Source organism: Pteropus vampyrus, unplaced genomic scaffold (genome assembly GCF_000151845.1).
Source record: "Pteropus vampyrus isolate Shadow unplaced genomic scaffold, Pvam_2.0 Scaffold16, whole genome shotgun sequence".
Taxonomy (NCBI): Eukaryota; Metazoa; Chordata; class Mammalia; order Chiroptera; family Pteropodidae; genus Pteropus; species Pteropus vampyrus.
The window spans coordinates 2,019,480-2,043,051 of NW_011888797.1; the positions used below are offsets into that span (position 1 = coordinate 2,019,480).

At 33.6% G+C, this 23,572-nt stretch overlaps 1 protein-coding gene and 1 pseudogene across 1 annotated transcript in view; one reads left to right on the forward strand and one right to left on the reverse strand.

Annotated features, from left to right (window-relative positions):
- UTP20 (UTP20, small subunit processome component) overlaps nucleotides 1-23,572 on the forward strand; it is an 82,110-nt gene that overhangs the window by 35,499 nt on the left and 23,039 nt on the right. Inside the window, exons 22-39 of the mRNA XM_011354412.2 lie at nucleotides 418-508; nucleotides 1,584-1,669; nucleotides 2,244-2,369; nucleotides 4,566-4,732; nucleotides 6,388-6,596; nucleotides 8,860-9,003; nucleotides 9,709-9,788; nucleotides 11,882-12,099; nucleotides 12,586-12,730; nucleotides 13,907-13,994; nucleotides 14,851-14,994; nucleotides 15,118-15,168; nucleotides 15,270-15,422; nucleotides 16,649-16,804; nucleotides 17,136-17,276; nucleotides 17,709-17,846; nucleotides 20,764-20,903; nucleotides 21,163-21,245. Coding sequence (XP_011352714.1) covers nucleotides 418-508; nucleotides 1,584-1,669; nucleotides 2,244-2,369; nucleotides 4,566-4,732; nucleotides 6,388-6,596; nucleotides 8,860-9,003; nucleotides 9,709-9,788; nucleotides 11,882-12,099; nucleotides 12,586-12,730; nucleotides 13,907-13,994; nucleotides 14,851-14,994; nucleotides 15,118-15,168; nucleotides 15,270-15,422; nucleotides 16,649-16,804; nucleotides 17,136-17,276; nucleotides 17,709-17,846; nucleotides 20,764-20,903; nucleotides 21,163-21,245 — 2,360 coding nt within the window. The remainder of the gene's footprint in view (nucleotides 1-417; nucleotides 509-1,583; nucleotides 1,670-2,243; nucleotides 2,370-4,565; nucleotides 4,733-6,387; nucleotides 6,597-8,859; nucleotides 9,004-9,708; nucleotides 9,789-11,881; nucleotides 12,100-12,585; nucleotides 12,731-13,906; nucleotides 13,995-14,850; nucleotides 14,995-15,117; nucleotides 15,169-15,269; nucleotides 15,423-16,648; nucleotides 16,805-17,135; nucleotides 17,277-17,708; nucleotides 17,847-20,763; nucleotides 20,904-21,162; nucleotides 21,246-23,572) is intronic.
- On the reverse strand, nucleotides 22,237-23,485 carry LOC111735976 (annotated as a pseudogene).

The window sequence follows — 23,572 nt, forward strand, 5'->3', positions numbered from 1 at the left end:
TGTTGCCTGACATCTGTATTTATGTTATAGGAAAGTGAGGAAGAATACATTTTACCACTTCCCTGTTTATTGCAAGAAATTAGACAAGAATCATTCCAAAATTCATCTGTGTTCAACTTTGAAATATATTACTGTTTTTATTACTTTCTTTCTACTTTTGGTGTAATTTAAAGCATTCTAAGCACATTCTGAATGATTTTCTGGAATGGGGAACCTGGATTTCAGGGGAAGACCTGCCTGAGAATTGGAATTTCTGAAGAATAATTTCATAAATGCAAATAATTGACACTTGTTTCTGTAATTAATGGGCAAACTTCGTCAAGATTTTTGGAATAATTGTCACAATAAAATTAGTGGGTACCATCACCTTAAGAAAATAATTTCTATTCTTTAATTTTGTTCTCTCTCTCTCTCTAGGCAGTTAATTGCTCATTTGCAAGTTTTCTCTAAATTTTCAAATCCACGGGCCTTATATCTGGAATCCAGATTATATGAGCTATATCTTCAGGTAAAGAAAATAAATTCTGTCACTGCAATTCTTTGTGAATTGTCTTCTATCATTTTCTTTCCAAAACAACTTTCAAGTTTTCAATCATTGTTGAATAGAGTCCACGTCTACATTTTAAGTATAGATATATTTTTTAAGTTAATAGACATTTTCTGTATCTTGAGACACAGCTTTAGACAGCACTAATTTAGTTGATTTTAACGTATTTTGGATGACTAAACATCGATGAGGCTGTATTAACAGTGAGTATAGCAAAGCATTAATTATGTCATGGGAATTAGCTTTTAGAAGGGAGTAGGGGTTGTGCCAAGAGCAATTGGCTAATTTTCACTTCTCGGTAAGTTAGCTTGATGGAGTGCAAGGATTTCAGAATCTGTTAAATTGAGTGGAAGAAGATAATTGCAATAATAGTCTGTTACAATATATGACCCTGAATTCCGGAAATGGTTGCAGAAAAAAATTAATTTCAGAAGCAGAGTAAGAATTGGGTGTCATTCTAAGCCATCTGGGAAAACAAAATGTTCTTTTTTTCATTTGGATGTTTTTTAGATGAAAAGTTTCATGTCAGCCGAATTTATCCACGTTCTGCCCGTAACTCAGGTATAGCTTGTTTATAAAGCCAGAGCTCAAAAGTCTCAGTTGTCTAAAGGAAGTAAAATTCTGAACTGACTGATCAGAGAGGCCTCAGAGCCAGGTCTTCCCTGGCATTTTTTTTGACAGCCATTGCCTTCACAGTATTATAAGAGCTTTTGCTCATGACAGGACCAGTTCATTTGGTGTAAATCCAGATTATGTAGAGAATTGGCCTTGGCTAAGAGACTGATGGACCTGAAGGTCTGGCATGTGGGATGCAAATGTCAGAATTTTGTTTTTATCTTGGTCTTTGCACATATTCCATTCATCTTCCTTCAACTCCAGGGAAATGTTAGGCTTTTGCCAGGAATCAGCTTTAACCCACACCTAAAAATTTAGATTCTAAGACATCTAATTTTGCAAATTAACACAAGTAAATTACTATCCTATGGTATATGTATATGTGACTTCATTGATTTGTTCTATGAAATATCATCCTTAGTTGTTGCTTCACCAAGATCAAACGGTGCAAAAAATAACCCTGGATTGCATAATGACGTATAAACATCCACATATTCTCCCTTATAGGTAAGTGACTTGAAGCTAAAGAAATGCCGTTTCTTTGGCTTTTTTTTTTCTTTCTACCTGAAAGCCTCTTTCAAAGTAATTTTGTGAAGGCTCGGGAAATTTTTCTCTTTTCTAAGGTAATCATAATGCTATTTTAGATAAGAAATGAAAACTGGGAGTGTATTTGTAAGATACTTCTCCATAGATGATAAGGTAGGAAAGAGAATATTAATTGAAAAGTTGGTGTTGAGATTATATCATTCCTCCTTGCTTATGTAACGTCTTAAAATCTTAATGATTACTTAGGGAATCATAATCACTCTAAGAATTGAAGAAGGCTTTTGTATTATGCTCTTTGAAACAGCTGAATTATTGACTAAGTCTAACTCCTTATAATTTCATTTATCTTAAAATTTGAAAACCTGTCATTTCGGAAAGTTATTTTTATAAAAGTTGTCCTTTATGGATATCAACTACATAATGGACTATTATTTAATACCTATTTTAGTTACACATAGTACTCTACCTATATTGCATTTTTTAAAAGTACTGTTGATTATTAAGTGATGATTTGTGCTGTATTCTATTTTTAAAGGGAAAACTTGCAAAGATTGCTTGAAGACAGAAGCTTTAAGGAAGAGATAGTGCATTTTAGTCTTTCGGAAGATAATACAGTAGTGAAAACAGCCCACCGAGCAGATCTGTTTCCTATTCTGATGAGGTATTTGTACTGCTTAAAAACTGTTTTTTTTTTTAAATAGTTGATCACAAAAGCAATTCTGAGTATTAGTATTATGGTTCTTTCAGCAATTGTAATGGAACATTTCATTTTGTATTTTCTTTTTAAAATTTTTTAATTGGACCTTTTAGGGTAGTCAGATTGTTATAGGGACTTACTTTAGAATATTTTGTCCCTAACATGAGGAAAGATCTTGCCATGGTATTATTTTAATATTAATGATAAAATTAAATCCAATATTGCTCTAAGTTTTGCTATTAAAAATAATAAAAATAATTTATTTATTTGGTATGTACCTAAGTATGAGACACAAAAGCTATTAATTTTTCATCTTAAGTAGTTAACCATCCATATCAAAGAACTTTATTTGTTTTATAAGTTTTCATTTGATTTTCTTGGTGGAAAAAATAATAGTAAATAATGGTCATCAGTCAGACCGTTAGTCCTATTTTTAAAAATGTTTGAGGTCCCATTTTACTGAGAACAAAATAGAAAGTCCTTACTACTCTTTAAAGGACCCAGAATGGCCCTGCCCCACACTGCCTCTCTAACCACATCTCTTCCATTCACTACCCCGCTTAGTCCCCGCTTCATAGTCTTTAGACTTGCTCATCCCTCTGCTCGGAACACATGACAGCTTACTCCTCTTTTCTCAGTCTCATCTCAAATGTCATATCATCAGAGGTGCCTTCCTTGATGTCTTTATTTAAAATCACAACTTCTCATCACACTCTAGTCCTTTTACTAGTCGACTTTTCTTTACAATACTTAATCATCCAACATAGCCGCTTTCTTACTGTTTATCTCCCCAGCTAGAAGGTAAACTCCACGGCCTTGATAAAATTAAATCCAGGATTGCTCTAAATTTGACTTTCATAAATATTGTTTGAGTTAATTTCGTGTTCTCTTTTATGATATAAAATTTCTTTTTTTTCTATGTTTTTTCTATGTTTTCTAATGTATGCAGAAGCAGATATGAGAATCTAGTTGTCTTCTAATAACCCAGTCAATAAAGAAATTTGAAAAAAAAAGTAAAACAATGCCTCTAGTCTCACTAATTTTTGGTGGGGAGAGGTTTGGAAATTATAAGTATTTTTCATTTAAAATGTTTCTTATGTTGTTTTAATTTCTACTTCGATAAATATCAATAGATAAAACTCAAAGCAAAAGCTCTTTGGAGACCTCTATAATGTTTAAGATCAATAAAGGAGTTATAATATTGAAAAGTTTGAAAACCACTGTCTTTGAATTTTGAATGTTAAGTCAATAAGTTTAACCATGTTAAAAGAGTAACTTTTATTACTAGGTTATTTAATATTTTATCAAGAATAGATGTTCATTTTTATTAGAATGCCGATTAAGCATGTCTTAAGTGATCCTTTTAACTGTTTTCTATGAGCTATTGACCTATATTAATCTAATAGATTTTACTAATAATTCTTGCATTTCTGGGGTGATTCTTATTTGGCTTGTTTTAATGCAGTGGATACTGTATTTAGAAATACTGTATTTTATGTTCATAAGCAAGATTAGTATATAGTTTATTTTGGTTCCTTATTCCATCTTAATATACAGTTATACTGCCTTCATAAACAAAAAAGGACTATTTCCTGCTTTCTCTCTTCTATGAAACTTTATAGCACTGACATTGTTTTTCCTTGGAAGTTTCAAAAATTCATCCGTAAAACTATATGAGTTCCCTGTTTACTCATGATTACAGACCTAACTAGGTTTTCTTCTTAAGTTCTTTTTACTTGTTTATATGTTTGGGTTTTTTTCCCAGAAAATTACTAATTTAATTGAAACCTTTCTGGTTTCCTTATAGTTGTATTCTCTTATTTTATTTCTTTTGAATCTTTATTTTTGTTTTCATTTTTTGATTAGACTGACTTTTGGTTTGCCTATTTTATTGCTTTTTTTCTCCTACAAAGAACCACTTTCTAACCTTTATTATTTCCTTCTTCCTTCTTCCCTTAGCCTTGTTTTTTGTCGATGTTGTTTTTCTAAATGTCTGTGTTAGATTATCTCATCTCATCTCTATCTCAGCTCTTCCTTATTGTATAATATATCCATTTATATCTGTTGAATTGGTATGCTAACCTTCCAGGAAAATAGAACACCTAGTATTATGTTTTAGGATTAATATGCAGACAAAATAATGTTCTTTTGATGTTTTAGAATTTTGTATGGCCGAATGAAGAATAAGACTGGGAGTAAAACTCAGGGGAAATCTGCTTCTGGCACCCGCATGTCCATTGTTCTGAGGTTCCTGGCCGGGACCCAACCCGAGGAGATCCAAATATTCTTAGACCTGCTGTTTGAACCCGTAAAGCACTTCAAGAATGGTAGCTATCAACTGCCTTAGTCTGAATGCGTGTTGTCTGCTGTAGACTTCTGTCTCAGGCTAGGTTTCCCCGGCTCTTAGGTATCTTTCTAATGGGGTTGCTCCCCCTGATCTCAATGGTGGTCTTTTTGCTGAAATGCAATTCATTTTAAACCTTTATTGAATTAGGTGGAGCTCACAATTGATCACAGTTGATCAGTATCCATGTGTTAGTATGCCCCTGATTAGAAAATGTGTATTTTTGTTGTTGTTGTTGTTGGGCAGTTAGGCTATTTGAAAAATGATACTTGTCCATAATAATGAATAGGTTTTCCCTTAGAAACTTAAACATGCAACAAAATTAATCTTAATTGTCTTGGTATTATTCATTCACTGAGTCATTCATCTATTGAGTAATGATTTGTTGAATACCTCCTGTGCCCCAACACTATTGGAAATAGAAAAGTGAGTATTTATAATCTCTGCTTTCAACCTCATAGTCTAAACAAAGTGGGTGTAGAAAGTGTATTCAGTGAGCTGTAATTCTCTGTGGTATGTTCTCTGATATGCAATGTTAGTGATTAATAGTAATAATAATGGCTAACATTTATTGAGTGATTACTTCATGCCAGATGTTATGACGGCCCCTTTACATACAATTAAGTTGATCCTTAAAACAACCACATGAGCTATCATTACTTTTTGTCCTCATTTTATAAATGCAGAAACTGAGGCTTAAAGAAGTAAGTATTTTACCAATGGTCACTCAGCTAGAAAATGGTAGAATTGGGATTTGAGCCCAGGTCTTTTTGACTACAAAACTTCTGCTCCAGTCTCATAGTTGCTTTGCATTTGACAAACAGATTTTTATTTGCAGGGTAATGTGTTGCATTTGTTTTGTATTTTTTCTATGATAATAGATCCAGCGGTTAAAAAGGTTTTCACTCACCGTAATATTTCTCAAGAAAGAAGTTGGCTGTAACGATTACAAAAGTTTTTCCTTTTTTTTTTTTTTTAGTGTAACAGCCACTATTGTAAGAGGGTAATTATAAATGATACTCATATGGATGGACCATATAGGTATATGAGTCAGAGGGCTCATCATCTTACACCAGTTGGTTTCAAGTAGAGCTCAATCAATAATAATTCAAGTCTTTTCAGTAATAAGTATGATGCCTGTTTATAAAAACCTATTATTTTATTTATTCACCAGGGGCTACAGAGAAATAAAACATGATTTGATTTTCAGCCTTCAAGGAAATTATAATGAAGCAAGACATTTTCTATGAAACTACTGAAGTCAGCATAGTCAGTGAAAGCTGAGAGTAAAAAAAAAATGTATAGAAAGATGCTAGATGGAATAAAAGACTAACTTAGATTTTGAGAAATCATATAAGTAGGATGAGATGTGGGCTTAGAGGCTTGGTTCTTACCTTTTTGTTCCTCAGTTTCCTCATCTATGAAGTAATAATAGTAAAACCTACCACACCCAGCTCATTGAATATTTGGTAGGAATCCAAAGGAGAAAATATATGTGGAAGGTACATTATCATCTATAAATTATTATAATAATAGGAAATACTGTTACTGAGGGAAATTGAAAGGAAGCTATAATTACAAACAGTAACAAACTAATATTTCCTTTTATACGATGTCTCTGTTCCTCTTTTCCACTAGGAGAATGCCATTCTGCAGTCATTCAGGCAGTAGAAGATTTGGATTTGTCTAAAGTTCTTCCTTTAGGTCGTCAGCATGGTATCTTAAATAGTCTTGAAATAGTATTGAAGAACATTAGTCATCTGATCAGTGCATACTTACCAAAGATTTTGCAGATATTGCTCTGCATGACAGCAACTGTATCACACATCCTTGACCAACGAGATAAGGTGAGAGAGATTCACCATATATGCTTTTTGGGGGCTAATATGAGCCTGTGTTTTATTTGAGAAATTGGTTGGGACCTGAATGTGTAATCTTTCCAGATTAAGTCTTACATAAAGTGTCTCTTTAAAACAGTTTTCCAAAAAATAATAAATAAAAATAAACAGTCTTCTGCATAATGGGAATTTTCATTTTATAAATATTTATGTATAGCCAGAAAAATGCAATTTATATCAAGTGTATATATTTTTTCATTAAATTAATTGGGGTGATATTATTTAGTAAAAGTATAGAGGTTTCAAGTGTGCAATTCTATAATACGTCATCTGCATGTTGCATTGTGTACTCACCACCCAAAGTCAGATATCTTCCCGTCACCCTTTTATACCCTTTTGACACCCTTTACCCTCGTCTCCCTTCCTTCCTCCCACCCTCTTTTTCTCTGATAACCACTATACTGTTGTCTGTGAGTCTTTGTTTGGTTTTCTTATTTGTTTGTTGCTTTTAGTTTTATATCCCACATATAAGTGAAATCATATGGCTCTCAATTTTTTCCATCTGACTTATTTCACTTAGCCTGATATTCTCAAGGTCCATTCATGTTGTCACAAATGTATTTCATCTATTTTTATGGCTGAATAGCATTCCATTGTGTATATGTACCACATATCTGTGTCTGGTCATCTAGTGAAGGATATTTCAGTTTTATCCATGTCTTGGCCACTGTGAATAGTGCTGCGATGAACCTACATAGGGGTACATATATCTTTATAAATAAATAAATGTTTTAAATTTTTTTCGGGTAGATGCCCAGAAGAGGGATTGCTTGGTCATATGGTAATACTATCCTTTAATTTTTTTGAGGAACCTCCATACTGTTTTCCATAGGGGCTGTACAAGTTTGTAGTCCCACTAGCAGTGTATGAGGATTCCTTTTTCTCCACATCCTCTCCAGCATTTGTTATTACTTGTTTTGTTGATGACAGCCATTCTGACAGGCGTGAGGTAGTATCTCATTGTGGTTTTGATTTGCATTTGCCTAATAGCTAGTGAAGTTGAGCATCTTTTCATATATTAAGTGTATATTTTAAAAGGAGGTGAAATAGTATGGACTGAGTGAGTTCAATATACATCTCAGAAACCAGAGTCAGGCATAGTTGAGCTGATGTTTCTTAGATTTTCATTTCAAGAGCCTAGAGGTGTAGGCCATCTTCCAATGCTCATTTAGCCAGAAAGGTTGGAGAATAAGTAGAATACTGTTAGCTTCATGCTGATTATTTTGAGACAGAGTTACCCAGAGCTTTTTAAAAAGTAAATGCTTGACTGTTGTAAGCGCAATGTTTTGAATAAAGATAAGTAGCTAACTGCCACGAGGCTTCTCGAGGTGGCACTAGTATATATTTTCTGAATTGTATTTAAGACAGTCTATTTATGTTCTGAAACAGGTGGACATAAGTACACTCTTGATCTTTAGGCAAACTAACTTCTTTATGGACTGAAGGCTTCTTGGAGAAAATGGGGCTTGTAGTGAAGATCCAGACGCAGGTTTCTGCTGTTGATTCTCAGTTCGTGATTAATTAGGCATAGTTTTAATTTGACTCAGTCTTATTTCATTTGATTTATGGATATGCCTGGTGTACTGCCTCAAATATAGTCATGATAACTGAAAATTGTCGACCAAAACTTTTTGCTGCTTTTTGGGCTATGCATGGATATCAGTTTGCTTTAGTAATGAAATAGTATTCTCTGATTACCAAGGTCCAGGATTTAGAACACACCTTCAATTCTGATAGGCACCATTTTGTTTTCTTTATTCTTTCATTCCTTCCTTCAGCAAATATTAATTGAGCCCCTACTGTGTGTCAGGCACTGTTGTAAGTGCTGGGTATGGAGCAGTAAACGAAGCAAACTAAAATTCTGTCAGTTTTCTTATTCAGTTAATACTTATTTCACACCTACTATCTATCTACCAGACATTGCTCTAGGTGAAGAATGAGAAAGGTAAAGACTCGGTTGGTATCATTAGGAGAAAAATAACAAATAAATATACAAATAATGAGAATAATGTCAGTTGGTGGTAAGTTCTGAGAGGAAAATAAAATGAAACCATCTGCAGATCTGTAGAAGTCATTCTTTATGTAGCTCTCTCTTCTCTAGAATTCTGCCCTGCGAATTCTATGGATATATATATTATATGGATATATATATATATATTATGTATGTGGATATATATATACTTTTTTTAAATAAAAGATCTTTGTTTTTCAGATACAGCTGAGGTTTATTAACCCATTGAAAAATTTAAGACGTCTTGGAATCAAAATGGTGACTGATATCTTTTTGGACTGGGAGTCCTACCAGTTCAGAACAGAAGAGATCGATGCGGTATTTCATGGTGCAGTTTGGCCCCAGGTAAACCTTGATTTCTACATTCTACCTCGATACTATCTGCTTGTTCCTTTGTTATTATTGCACCTACATAGTTCATACCCAGACTTGAATGCCTGTCCTGGTCTTTTACATCGAGCCTTTCTTTATTTCTGGAAGTTTTAGAACACTTTTCTTTGCCTTCCCTACCACCTAAAGCCTAAGAGCTAGTTTCTGAAGTATCACATTTATACTTAAAGGCTAATTTGAACACGGTTATGTCTCTTAAGCAAATGTAAGGGTTTGAAGCACCTCACATGACATATCTCTGGATTTTGACAAACATGAGAGAAAATACACAAGTATTTTTGAAACATGTTTCCTTGTTTGATTTCTCTGGTTGTGACCACTTGGTGATGATATCTGGTGTAGTTAAAGCTAAGAAGACTATGGGAGAGATTTGATTTTAGGAAAGATTTCTAACTGCTTGAGCTCCGTTGTCTGTGACCAGTTGAAACCTAAAGTACCTGGTCCTTTCCAAGAATGTAGCATTTCCAGGTTCCATCTTTGCCATTTTTCCTGTGAAGGTATTATTTTGGATTACCTTATTTTTTCTCATTCTGTCCTTTAACTGAGTCTTTTAACCTCTGGTATGGTTTCTGTGCTTGTTCTGTTTTTTAGTTTAGTTTAGTTTTTTTCTACAACTCTGTATATATTTTTATTTTGTATTGTTTTTATTTTGTGTCCTAGATTAGCAGGCTTGGATCTGAGAGTCAGTATTCTCCAACTCCTCTGCTGAAACTAATCAGTATCTGGAGCAGAAACACAAGGTATATAACCACCCCCTTAACCCCCCCCCCCCCCCCACTATTTAAAAAGAACAGTTTTTTAGGTTAATATAGTAAAATTAGTCAGGGGTACTAATAATAAAATTTATGGTCTTTCCATACAGTGAACTACTGTAGGTGTAATGTGTAGTAATTGTGTCAGTTTGATTTAGCCTGACAAAGAGAAAAACAGAATGTAAAACATACCAGATCGTTAAATCAGCACGTGAATATTACCATTTTTTGCATGCTTGCTTAAAAATAAAAGCTGATTTGTAATTGGCATTCTGTGTCTTTTTCTTAGTTCTCACTTAAAATCAGAAAAATTTCACAGGCTATTTAGATTTTCTACACATCTTCTGTGCTTTGTAAAACTCCATCCGACCATCCATACAGCTCTCATGGTCATAAATCAACATCCTTTTGAGGACATTATAAGCTATTTAGAGAACCTTCATCAACTGAGGGTTCAGAGAAGCATCTCTGCATTATAGACCAAATGCATATTTACTGAGAAGTATGGAAAGTTTACCTGTGTTGTTTATCTCAGTGATGGAAACAGACTTAAGTTTGTCCTTATCTATTTTGAAGAATGAAAGATAGAATAAAAGAACATGTTTTATTATTGATTCAGTAATGTTAAAATCTTGGCTTCGGTTTTTACAAAATTGGGTTCATGCTGTATGTATGATCTTTTGGTTTCGATTTTGTTTTTTTTATGTACCATTGTGTCATGAACATTTCCCTATGTCATCAAATAATCGTCAGAAACAAACTTAAGATTTTTACATTGTCTTCAGGACAGCCTGTTTTATTTTTACTACTAAGAAGGGCTTTTTTCACTTATTTCTCAGTTCGAGGAAGCAGTTTCAAATCTTGTTTTATCACTGGACAGCATGTGATGGACACACTTGAGAAATGTTTTACAGTTGTGTAATTTTCATGCAAATAAGCCATGAAGGACTTTCATCCAAGGAGACTTTATGATAGTGATTCAATTTTATGTTAGCTGAGTCCTTATTCCAGGTATAAACCCACATCGTGCCACTTCATTCTCCTCTGCAATTTCTCTCATTTTTAGTTAGAGACAAACAGAAGCCACATGTTAATGGAGGAACTAAGCAGCACAACTTTTTTTTTCTTTTCTATTTAACACTTACATGAAAGAAATCTTTAGAAGGGTTGATTACCCTTGAAATCTCCATAGCAATAGATTTGTAATTATGTCAGAACCACTTGATGGGACTATTACTCGTCAGTAAAAAAATTTTTATTTTGAAGTATGCTTACAGTTTACATAACATCAGTCAGACATTTAAACATGTTTATATCTAAAGAGAAGTCTAGCATTTTACTTCATATTTGGATAAATGGAGGTAAAGCTGAACTATAGCCAATATCTTAAAACTTACAGCTAAGACTAAAGGTTGTAAAGTGATCATATAATATCTAATCTATTGTCAAAACAGAAACATTCCTGAGAGTGAAAAGATATGCTACAATTTATTAAGCCATAAACTGGGGCTTTCCCTGGCCACTCTCTTAACAGCCACTCTGGTCCTGAACACCATGACCCCTGCATGGCTCAGTCTTTTCCTCCTCTTAGTTCTGTCCACTCCTGGAGGGCTCTTTGACCACATTCTGCGTTTATTGCATTCATCTGTCTTCATAACTTACCTCCATAATGCTCCTAGAGTGCAGAGACCATTTTGCATTTTTTGTTGTATGCTTCCTCTCCAGAGGGTTCCCCATCTGATCCAAGGTTAGTCGGTTTTCATTGCATGTTGAATCAAGTGATTGAAGTTTCCATTTGAGCCATATACATGCACTTAAGCATGGAGCATGCCCAGTATACTGTGGGGCATCAGTTATATTGCTGTTCAAGAAAGTACCTAAATAATGTAATATTTGTAAAGTGCCTAAAATTATTATCCATCAAATTTTAGATTTCAAAGTAATTTCCCTTTTGAGTATCTTATTAACGTTCATACGCACATATAATTGTTAAACTCATTATGAAAATTCAAATGGAAGATGTTTTTAGAAGTAAATATTGAGAAATAAGATGACTGTTTCCATGGTTTTTTTTCTTGCAGATATTTCCCTCTCCTGGCTAAACAGAAACCTGGGCACCCAGAATGTGATATCTTGACCAATGTTTTTGCGATTCTCTCAGCAAAGAATCTTTCTGAAGCCACAGCCAGTATTGTGGTAGATATAGCCGATGACCTTCTTACACTTCCAGATTTTGAGCCCACAGAAACAATTTTGAGCTTGCCTGTAACTGGATGCGTATACACAGAAAGTGCAGATGGTATGTGTGCTGCACAAAGTAAATGATTCTTTGACTTCCGAGGTTGTGTTTGTTCCCTGAAAAAGGAAACGATCAATAGAATTTAGCTTTTTAAATAATTTGTGCTATTAAAAGAGTTTATTTTCTCTAGAAATGAATGCCAATTTATATAAACTGAATTTTTTTTTTGCAGCGGTAGAAATTCAGATTATGTACACTGCAGAAAGCTCAACTATCCAGGAAGTTATCAAACGATTCCTCCTGTCATGTCTCTGAATTCTTCCTACTATATTATCCTAACAAAAGCCTCAGAGGTCTCATATAAATTTTAATTTAGCTAAAGATATAGCTATTTTGACTAAGAAAAAATTTAATCTGTAGAGCTAAAATTTATTAAATTTTCACAGTAATTAAGTGCTTTCCTTGTCTGTCATTATGAAAACATTGCACTGTTATCCTTTAAGAGAGTAGTTAATTAAAACCAAAACATTTGTCACTTTATTTCAGAGTCTATCACAATGGGAGGACGATTAATTCTACCTCATGTACCTGCAATTCTCCAGTATCTCAGCAAAACCACAATAAGTACAGAAAAGGTGAAAAAGAAAAAGAACAGGGCACAAGTCAGTAAGGAACTTGGCATTCTTTCAAAGTAAGATATATTGATAAGATAACACTACCATCTATGGTTTTAATTTTTTAAATTATATCCAGTTTTTCAGTTGTTTTAAAGTGGTAATAAGAAACTAAAAAGATTTTCAGTATTTGAAATACCCTTTATTTTTAAGTTAATGTAGAATTCTATTTCTCTGCTGGAATATTCATTAGAAACCTTTTATGGCATCTGCCTTCATTTAACAATAAAAGAGAACAGACTTTTCACAGTTCTAAAGCAAACTAATAGATTTGCTTTGGGCCTTTGCATGTTTTATTCAATTAAAATTTTCATTTACATGAGATCATATAGTTTTGTTTTGTTTTGTTTCGTTTTGTTTTAGTTTAGTTGATTTAAATAACTAAATTAACAGTTTGTTTTTAAGAGTCAAGAAGATTTTGCAAGGGTTTTTAAAGATTCTCTTTGGCCGATTTCTATGAAGTACAACATTGATAAACCTGAGTGCAAAAAATTATTCTAAAGCTCTAATGGTTACAGGATTTGGTTGTTGAAAGTTTTTTCTTCTGTCACTTTCATCAACAACAACAAAATGATATATTAGAATCTTCCTGGAACTTCTTTTAAAATGTTACTTATACTATTGTATATCTAAGTTATACGGAACGGAAACCACACTAAATACACTCATTGAATTCTATCACAGGCTACATGGTAGTGGAAAGATGATACAGATTAGGTACCAGAGAGACCAGGGTTTGAAACTCCTGCTCTACCACTTCTTAGCAGTGTGACATCAACTTCCCTGAGTCTCTGTTTTCTCTGGGCAAAATAGAGCTAATAATTCTCACTATAGAGCAATTTTGGGAGTCAAATTGAAATACTTTACGTAAAGCTCTAAACAAGTCTTGGCACTTAAAAATGTTACTTCCTGGCAAAATAAGAATATTACTAACTGCCAGATTACAGCATTGGAGTTTACTCTAACCCACCTACACAGTCAGATGTTACAGAAGAAATAGACTAGTAGCCATGAGCCTGCAGTTGGAGAGAAATGAGAGTGGGCACTGTTAAATAACTGAGTTAAACTTTTTATACTGGCATACATACTTAAAAGTACCTGTGTCTTTTGTCACTGATGTTATTCTACAAAATGTTTAACTTCTTAGAGAAATACCTGTATGTCTTCCTCACCAGTTTTTTTTCCTACTCTAGGATCAGCAAGTTTATGAAAGACAAAGAGCAAAGTTCTCTGCTCATTACACTTCTCCTTCCTTTCCTCCACCGTGGCAACGTTGCTCAGGTATACATGGACAGGACATTGACTTTGTCTTTGAAGGTGGCACTTATTAGGCTTTTATTCATGATCAGTAATTTTACTGATTAGATTCTGTGATGCACCTATCTCAAAATATTTGTGAAAAGACCCTATACAGAAATTGAAAGTAGAGAAAAATTGGGACAGAAATTAGGAATGGAGGCAAGCAAGAAGGTAGGGCCATCATCACCTAGTGTAACACTTAAAGTCCCCCACTGCCCCCCCCACCCCTGCCGTTTAGCTTCTCATCCACTTCAGGATGAATTTTTTTTCTCTCTCTCTGACCTTGATCAATAACAAATCTGGAACCCCAAGAAATGCATTGTATAATCTTAAATATGGATTACAGTAGCAAAACTGAATGAAAAGTTAGGCTGTTTTAATATGCGGACATAGCTAGGAGTTTCTGATATGATTTTCAAAACCCTAGTTCAGTCTTGATTAAAGGAGTCTTCTCATGGCTCAAACTCATTTACAAGGCCTCAATAGTTACACTGAACACCTATAACTGATTCTAGGAATTCAGTTTAGAGAACCACAGATCTGTAGGCAACCAGAACTGTATATATTTTTTTCAGCAAGCTCATTTTTCTTGGCTCTTTTTTGACTAGATAGTTTTTTCAAAACCATGCATATTTTCTATGAGAATTAAAGGAAGAAACTTAATGGGCATTATTGTGAGTTTTGTGTCAAAATGCTAAGAACTTTTAAAAGACTGAAATAACTTTTCCAATTACTACTTTTACTTCTTATTCAAATATTTTTCTGTGCTGTAATATATTAAAGCCGAATTGAGCAGTTTTATAAATGACTGAAATGTGATTTAATATTTCTTTTTTAGGATACAGAGGTTGATATTCTGGTGACAGTCCAAAACCTGTTGAAACATTGTCTCGACCCTACAAGCTTCCTCAAGCCTCTAGCAAAACTCTTCTCAGTTATTAAGAATAAACTGTCAAGACAATTGCTTTGTACAGTTTTCCAGGTCTGTAATATTCATTTTTACCCCAAATCACCCCTCTGACTAGAGTCAGGGAGTTGAAGGGAGGAGGACAGAAAAGTTAAGGTTTTATTCACTAATAATACACTAATGTTTTCATTCCTTTAGACTCTTTCTGATTTTGAGAGTGGGTTAAAATACATTACCGATGTTGTCAAGGTAGGAAAGAAAATCTTAATTCTCTTTTGCTTCAAAAGTATTATCACTTTTGTTTAAGATTTATATTTTCATTTATGTGGTTTCAATGGCATTTCTCGTAGCTTAACGCCTTTGATCAAAGACATCTGGACGATATCAACTTCGACGTTCGCTTCTCAGCATTCCAGACCATCACCTCTTATATCAAAGAGATGCAAACCGTGGATGTTAACTACCTAATTCCAGTGATGCATAATTGCTTCTATAATCTGGAGGTAGGTTTTTATAGCAAAACTTTGTGAATTGTTTTTTATTATTTTGATAATACAACTACATGATCTAATTTCCTAATTTGTATTTCGAGGAGGACAAGAGATTTAGTATAAAATTTCTTATAGTTATGGAATATTTTGTTTGGCAAAGGCCATGTTGTTATTCTCATGATTTGAAAGAAATATTTTGGATAAAATAATATATGCGGAAGCACTTTGAAAAGTTAAAAAAGCTGCATATTAGAACAGGGAAATCCATGGAGACAGAAAGTAAATTAGGGGTTCCCAGGGGGTAACCCCTGGGAGGGAGGGAGGAATGGGGAAAGACATCTTACCGATATAGGGTTTCTTTTGGAGGTGGTGAAAATGTTCTTAAGTTAGATAGTTGGGATGGTTGCACAACCTTATGAATATATTAAAAATCATTAAACTACTCTTTAAAAGGATGGATTTTATAGTATGTCATTATATCTCAGTTTTTCAAAATTATGTAACTATTTTATTTGACAATTTGTCCACTTTTGTTGTTATGGCATAAATAAGGGGAGTTTGGATTATATTAAATACAATGTTGCTGAACTGAATTAAGACCCAAGAATGGGCAAAATGAAACTCCTTAATAGTAGTTAACCATGTAATGGCATCCATAACCTCTTTGTGCCATCTTATAGTTATTTATCTGATAATAAGGATTATGTAATTTATGAAAAAGTAACCTCCCCACTTGGGACTCATTCTTCATATATCATGTCAAATTTTAACACAGGGAATTCTGAATCACTGCCTGGTTGGCTGAGTTGGAAATACATTCTCTATACCCACTACTTACATTCTCACACCAGGAGCTCTAGTGCAACTTTACCCAAATTATAACCCTCTAATTCTGTCATTTTCAGTGATCACCTGATACCGAATATTGAAAAATAGCTTTACTAAACCTTTTATTCTGTTTACTTTGAGAAGTAAAATTAATTTAAAGGCTATGTCATAGTATTTTCTGGAATTTAGTGACACTTCTCTGTAAGCATGATATTTCAAAGTTACTTACTATATTCCTCACAACCCTATGTTGGGTTCTTCCTTAGGTATGAAGTACCTGTGGGAATATTCCTTAGCAGAGAATTTTACACAGAGCAGTGGCAAAATTTTATAAACTCTTTCATTAGGAAATAGTATTCCGTATTATAGTTATTACACAGAATAATTTGCGTTTGTTTTCCTTTTTCCAGTTAGGAGACATGTCTCTAAGTGATAATGCCAGTATGTGTTTGATGACTATCATCAAAAAGCTAGCTGCCTGGGATGTCACAGAGAAAGAATATAGAGAAATCATTCAGCGTTCACTCCTGGAGAAACTGAGGAAAGGATTGAAGAGCCAGACAGAGGTACTGGGGCTTGTAATTGTAACTTTATCTTTTAAGTACTATTCTCTGTGGTTTGGGGTTATATTTTTGTTTTTCCCTACTTCTGCTTGGAAAAGCAGTCGGGCTTAGTACATTTAAATACTTGATTGTATAAATATTTATCAAACTTTTCACAGGGGAGTGGGACTGGAAAAGAGAGCAATCATTTCTGAATTTATGTAGTTTGTTTTTAAGTGGGAATGTTTTACTTTTTAAAAAAAACTTTAGTGGCTTTCGTGTTTCGAGTATTGTCTAGGAAGCAAATTCTTTTTAAAATAAAAAAGAATTTGTTTTTCTCGATTGTTATTTGCAGAGTGTTCATCAAGATTATACCACACTGCTTTCCTGTTTAATTCAAACCTTTCCAAATCAATCAGAATTTAAAGACTTGGTACAGCTTACTGATCGCCACGATCCAGAAATGGACTTCTTTGAGAATATGAAGCACATTCAGGTAGAAGACAATTCTGCTTTTCCTTCCTGCTTATAAAATAAGTATTTCAAACAATTCTGTCTCATTTAATAAGATATATTTTAATTTTCCAAAAAGTTTGAACTTCTCATTCCTTGGTCTTCATATTAGTCAAATTTGTGTAGGAGACGATCATTTCCTGGAGTCTGATTTCCTTGGTGGTATCACAAACCACAATAATAGTGTCCCTTTCTCTGCTGTATTTTAAGAAGTTTAAGGGCTTTGGGATCCATTGTTAAACAGGTGCTGTGGATTATGTTTCTGGAAGCAAATCAAAGCACAGGTGTTTTCTCATGTAACACATGGACCATATTTCATTCCTAATCTTTTTTGGAAAAGGAACATAATAGCTGAAATGGAGCTGGTTGTAGGTGAGATTATTCAGTAACTAATTCATATTTTATCTAACTCTAGATCCACAGACGAGCAAGAGCCTTGAAGAAATTGGCAAAACAACTGATGGAAGGCAAAATCGTGCTGTCTTCTAAATCTCTTCAGAATTACATCATGCCTTATGCCATGACTCCAATTTTTGATGAGAAAATGCTGAAGGTATGGCATTAGATCTAGAAACCAGTAAACCTCTACCCATACCATGACACACTTTTCCAAAATGTAGATGGGGGAATGGCATCTAAATTTGGTGGCATCCATATTGATGTTGTCACTATAATTAGAGGCTTACGATAGTTCTAAAGCCCTTAGAATTGTGCCTGGCACATAGTAAACGCTCTATAAAAGGTAGCTTTTATTTTCGCTGTTATAAGCTCACAAAGGCCAACCACAAAATATTTCCCCTCTTAGAAATGATCACGTTACTAAGATTGCATAATTTTATTTTTATTTCATAGGACTTAATTCTAATAAATTCCACTAATCAGCAGAATAGTTTTTGTTTTTGTTTGTTTTCTTTTTCCCCAAATTGCTCATAAGAAATGAAATAAAACAATAGCTACCTTTTCTTGAGCACTGTACCAGATGCAAACACTGTTGTAAGAACTTGGATATGTGACCTTACTTCTTCCTCACCACAACTCAACCCTATGGGTAGAGACTGTTAACACTATTTTACAGGAGAGTAATCTGAGAATAAGTGAGATTATATCATTTTCCCAAAGACATACAGTGTCAGAACCAGTATTTGAACTTAGGATACTCTATTACATAATGCCTAGAACAGTGCCTGGCAAGGACTTGATGGTAAGGACTTGATAAATATTTATTGATTAAATAGGTTAATAACAGAAGGGACCCACAAATTCAAGTCTAATTGAGGTAATATCAGGATTTGTGACTTGAATTTATACTGTATCGATTACATGGTCTTTTGCAAGGATAGGTTTCCTCTGTTGTTTCAGGTTATTCAAAAACTTTTAAAAGATTATCTAAGTAAATAATAGAATACTACCCTAAATTCCAGTTTAAAGACCCAGTAAGCACAACAAACTCAGAGTTCGATGGCAGTAAAATAGGAAAGAGGTGTAGTTGGAACAAATAAATTATATTTAGCTTTGATTGGCATTAACATGATATCTCTTTTTATAGTCTATTTGTGACTTTGATTTTAAAATTGGTTTCTGGTAGCATAGCCTTTTTATCCAATCTGACAATCTCTGCCTTTTAATTGGTTTTAGACCATTTATATTTCATATGATTATTAATGGGTTTAGATTTAAATATATCTTGTTATTTTTCATTTGTCTTATTTTTCTTTTCCTATTTTCTTCTATTGGATTAATTAGATATTTTTTAATGATTTTATTTTATCTCTCTTGGCTCATTGTGCTACTTTATTTTTGTAAGTTTTACCTCTACATTAGTTTTAAACCACATGCACAATACATTATTGTTTTTGCTTTAAACAGTTATCTTTTAAAGAGATCTTTTCGGAAAAAAAGAAAAGATCTTTTATATTTGCTTACATATGTATAATTTCTCTTGCTCTTTATTCCTTTGTGTAGATCAAGATGTTTATCCTGTATCATTTTACTCCTGACAGAAAGACTTCCTTTAAATTTTTTGTCATGTAGGGCTATTGGTGATGAATTCTTTCAGCTTTTGCTTGTCTTTCCTCATCTTTGCTTTTGGAAGATAATTTTTTATTTTTTAATTTTCTTTCAGTACTTTAAAGGTAATATTGTACTATGTTCTAGTTTATATCATTTTCAACAAGTCATTCTTATCTTTGTTCCGCTGAGTATTATGTATCTTTTTATTCCCTTGGCTGTCTTTATAAAAGTTTCTCTTTATCTCTGATTTTATGCCATTTGATTATAATGTACCCTAGTGAAGTTTTTTTCATGTTTCTTATATTTAGTTTGTTGAGCTTCTGGGATCTATGGATTTGTAGTGTTCATCAAACTTGGAAATTTTGAGCCATTATTTTTTCAAAGATATTTTCGGGTTCCCTTCTTGAAGTTGGAGACCACAGTGTATATTAGGCCACTCGAAGTTTTCCCATAACTCACTGAGGCCTTTTTTTTTTTTTTTTTAAATTTTTTTTCTGGGTTTTGTTTTATTTTTCCATTGATATGTCTTCAAGTTCACTGATCTTTTCTTCTAATGGGTTTAATCTGCTTTAAATCCTGTCAAGTATATCATCCCTCTCAGAATTGTCTTCGCCATTTCCAGAAGTTCCATTTGGGCCTTTTTTATATCTTACATGTCTCTCCTTAACATGCTTATGCTTTCCTCTCCCTTCTTGATCATACGTAATATAATTACATCAATTGTTTTACTGTCTTTGTCTACTAAGTCTATCTTCCATGTCATTTCTGGGTCTGTTTCTATTGTTCGATTTTCCTTCTTGTTAGAGATATTTTTCTGCTTCTTTGTATGCCTATGCAGCTTTCTCTCTCCTCTGTGGGACGCAGCCCTGTTGACTCTGCCTCAACTCTGTCTCCTTAACTCAGGCACTAGGCCTCTCGGGGTTTCCCCTCCTGTGCTATAACCTGACAATTCTCTTCACATAGTGATTGGAGTCATTATAAGGCACACTTTATTCATTTCCCATCTCTTTGGGAGCACTCCCCAGCACTGTTTGATATCTAAATTCTGAAAACTGGTGTTTGATATATTTTTATTTTCTAGTTTAAAGTATGAGGTTCTTGTTCTCTTTCATAGCATGAAAGAGAGATCTCTGAGGCAGTGTACTTTTAAATGTCAAGCAGTACAATCTACGGTTAGCAGTTTGGTATTTATCAAGTTTTACAGATTGAATTTATTTGAACCTCTCAGGGAGGTCTGAGTGGAAAGAGTCCAAAATGTGTTACTATCCTTTAATTGATGTGTCATTTCTTTAAGCATCTTTTTCTATAGGCAGGAGGTGGGAATGGAGTATAGTTTGAGCGTTCTTTCTTTTCTCTAATTGCTGATCACCTGTTATCTTAGCTTTTTAATATACCAAGTTAGCTATATGTTTCATTAGCAAATGCTTGCTTTATGTTGATGCTCTTGATTTGTTTTCCAGCATGAAAATATAACCATTGCTGCCACAGAGATTATTGGAGCTATTTGCAGACATCTATCTTGGTCAGCTTATGTATATTACTTGAAACATTTCATTCATGTCTTACAGACAGGACAGATCAATCAAAAGTTGGGTGTCAGGTATGTTCAAACTTCTTATTTTGTTTTATTTTTAAAATTTAAATTTTGGATTATTTCCTGAAATAGTCTTTCTGTTGTCTCAGTTTACTTTTACATTATATTAATGAGATTATGCTAATGTTCATTAAAGTCAAAATATACCTAAAACTGGTAAAAAATAATTTTAATGTTTATACATCTTTAAATTCCCTCTCCTTTTAATTATCAAATGATGTTATTAATCAAACGAATATTTCTGTGTACCTTTTTTTTTTAACAGTTTGCTAGTAATAGTGTTAGAAGCATTCCACTTTGACCACAAAACTCTTGAAGAACAAATGAAAAAAATTCAGAATGAAGAAAGTAAGTTTTTTAAACTTTCTTAAATTAGGTTTCCATCCTATTTTTGGATAATTTATGATAATAAATTAAAGAAAAGAAAATTCAACTTATCTTCCCCTTTTTTTTACTCTTGGAGCAGTGACCAGTGAATGAATCAGGAGGAAGTTAAAATGAATAGTTTGAGTATTCTCGTAAAAACTTATTTAGCAATAGAGGTCAGTCTAAATGATATAGGTAAAAAAAATCTGAGCTGTAGATTATTCACATAGAAATCTAATTTTATTGCCTTCATGTTTGGAAAGAGCGTTAAGCAATGAATGCAAAGTATAAGAATTAAAAATTATAGCAACAATTAATGAAATATAAAGTAGATACAATAAGAAAGAATCATCAAACTGAAAACAGATATTTGAAAAGATTATAAACTAACAAACCTCTGACAAGATTGATTAGTGAAAATAGAAGGCATTATAAACACTATTAGGAATTTTAAAAGGTCACAAATGAAAAAAGTAAAATAGTATTATGATCTTTATACTTATAAATTTGAATACTTGGCTAAAATGTACAAAATGTAAGAAAAATAAAATACAAAAACTGACTTTAGAAGAGAGAGAAAATTTGGATGGATCTCTAACCACTAAAGAAATTGAATTGGTAGTTTAAAACCTCCTGATGAAAATGTCAGCCTCAGACTGTTTCTAGGTAAGTTCTACAAACCTTCAAGGAATGGATAATTTCAGCCTCGACAGCAGCTGTTTTAGATGATTAAAAAAGAGAAAACACCACTAACTCTTGAAGTTGGTATAATTGGTTAATGGAATATAGCACATTCACATAGAAAACAAACGTGATCATCTAAATAGACACATTGGAAACATTTGATTAAATTCTATACCTAGTCATGATAAAAGCAATTATCAAGCAAAGAATAAATAGAATTTTTTTTTTTTTTTTTTTTTATCAAGCAAAGAATAAATAGAATTTTTTTTTTTTTTTTTTTGAGAACTAGGGTCATTTATTGGGGGATATCAGCAGAGAACATAGGAGATAGGAACATGCCTTAGGGGTTTGAGAGTGAGCTGAGAGTAAAGAAGCCCATCCTGGGAGAATGAGCAAGTCCAGTCCTGTACAGAAGTTGTCAGGGAGTACCAAGGGGTATGGTGAAAGAGAGGTGGTCCCCAAGGGCGCCCCAGCGGGGCCAGGAGATCTGGAACATGGTGATCCGAGTGGTGAGTACAGTCACCCAGAAGAGGAAGCCCACAGCCGAGTGCCAGACATAGCCTTTGATTTGGCTCTGCAGTGTGTATGCTGGGACAAAGAAGGCCTCTCGGAAGAACCAGAAGATGCTGACCAACCAGAGAAAAGGCAGGAAAGCAAACTAACCCAGATAGTACTTCCGGCACAGATTCAACTTTTCCTTGTTGGACACCCACTCTAAGTTCATGGTCACACTGGGGCTGGGTCACCCCGAGGGTCGACACTGTGCGATGGAAGGGTCGTGGAAAACCACTCCCCAGTGGAGTCTACTTCCTTGGGCTTAAATAAAAATTCTTTTAACCTGTTAAAAGATGCCTTTTAAAAACCTAATGCAACATCATAGTCGATCATAAAGGATAAAAGTCTTTACTTCAAAACCAGGATGAAGCAAGGAACCTACTACTACTAATACTATTACTTATGTCAAACATCAAACTAGAATTTCTAGCCAGCACAGAAAAATTAGAAAAAGAATGAATACTCACACAGGCCAAGGTGTTTATCCTAATTGTTTTGGCTAAAGATGTTGAAATATTCTGGCCCTCAGCTCTCAGTCTTCTGACGTTCCTACTCAGAATTTTCTAATTTGATTCACAGTAAAGCCACTCTAGAATTCTAATGAATAGAAAAGACTGGTTTGAATGTGTAGGAACCATTCGTGTTTTAAACAATATACTAGAGCCCCTTAAAAGTTTATCTTCAGTCAGTTCAATCTGTATTTTGCAATTTTGTCTAAATAAAAACATTAAAATTTAAAATACTTAATTTGCTTAACTATCTCTTAGATATGACTGAAGTTTAAAACATTTACTGAGCATCTCCTATAAGCTAGGTTTTTATAGACATTATCTCATTATCCTCATAAGAACCTTACAAGAACCTTAGTTATTAGTTATCCCAAGATAACAAGAGAAATTAAGTTTTAGAAATGTAAATTTCCCAAAGCTACACAGCCAGTAAAAAAAAATAAAAACTAATAGCTACCATTTTTTGGAAGTCAGTGAAGTGTCAGACACATAGTGTAGGTGCATTAAAGACTTTATTTAATACAATAGCCTTGCAAGGTACGTGCCATCTCCATTTTAGAG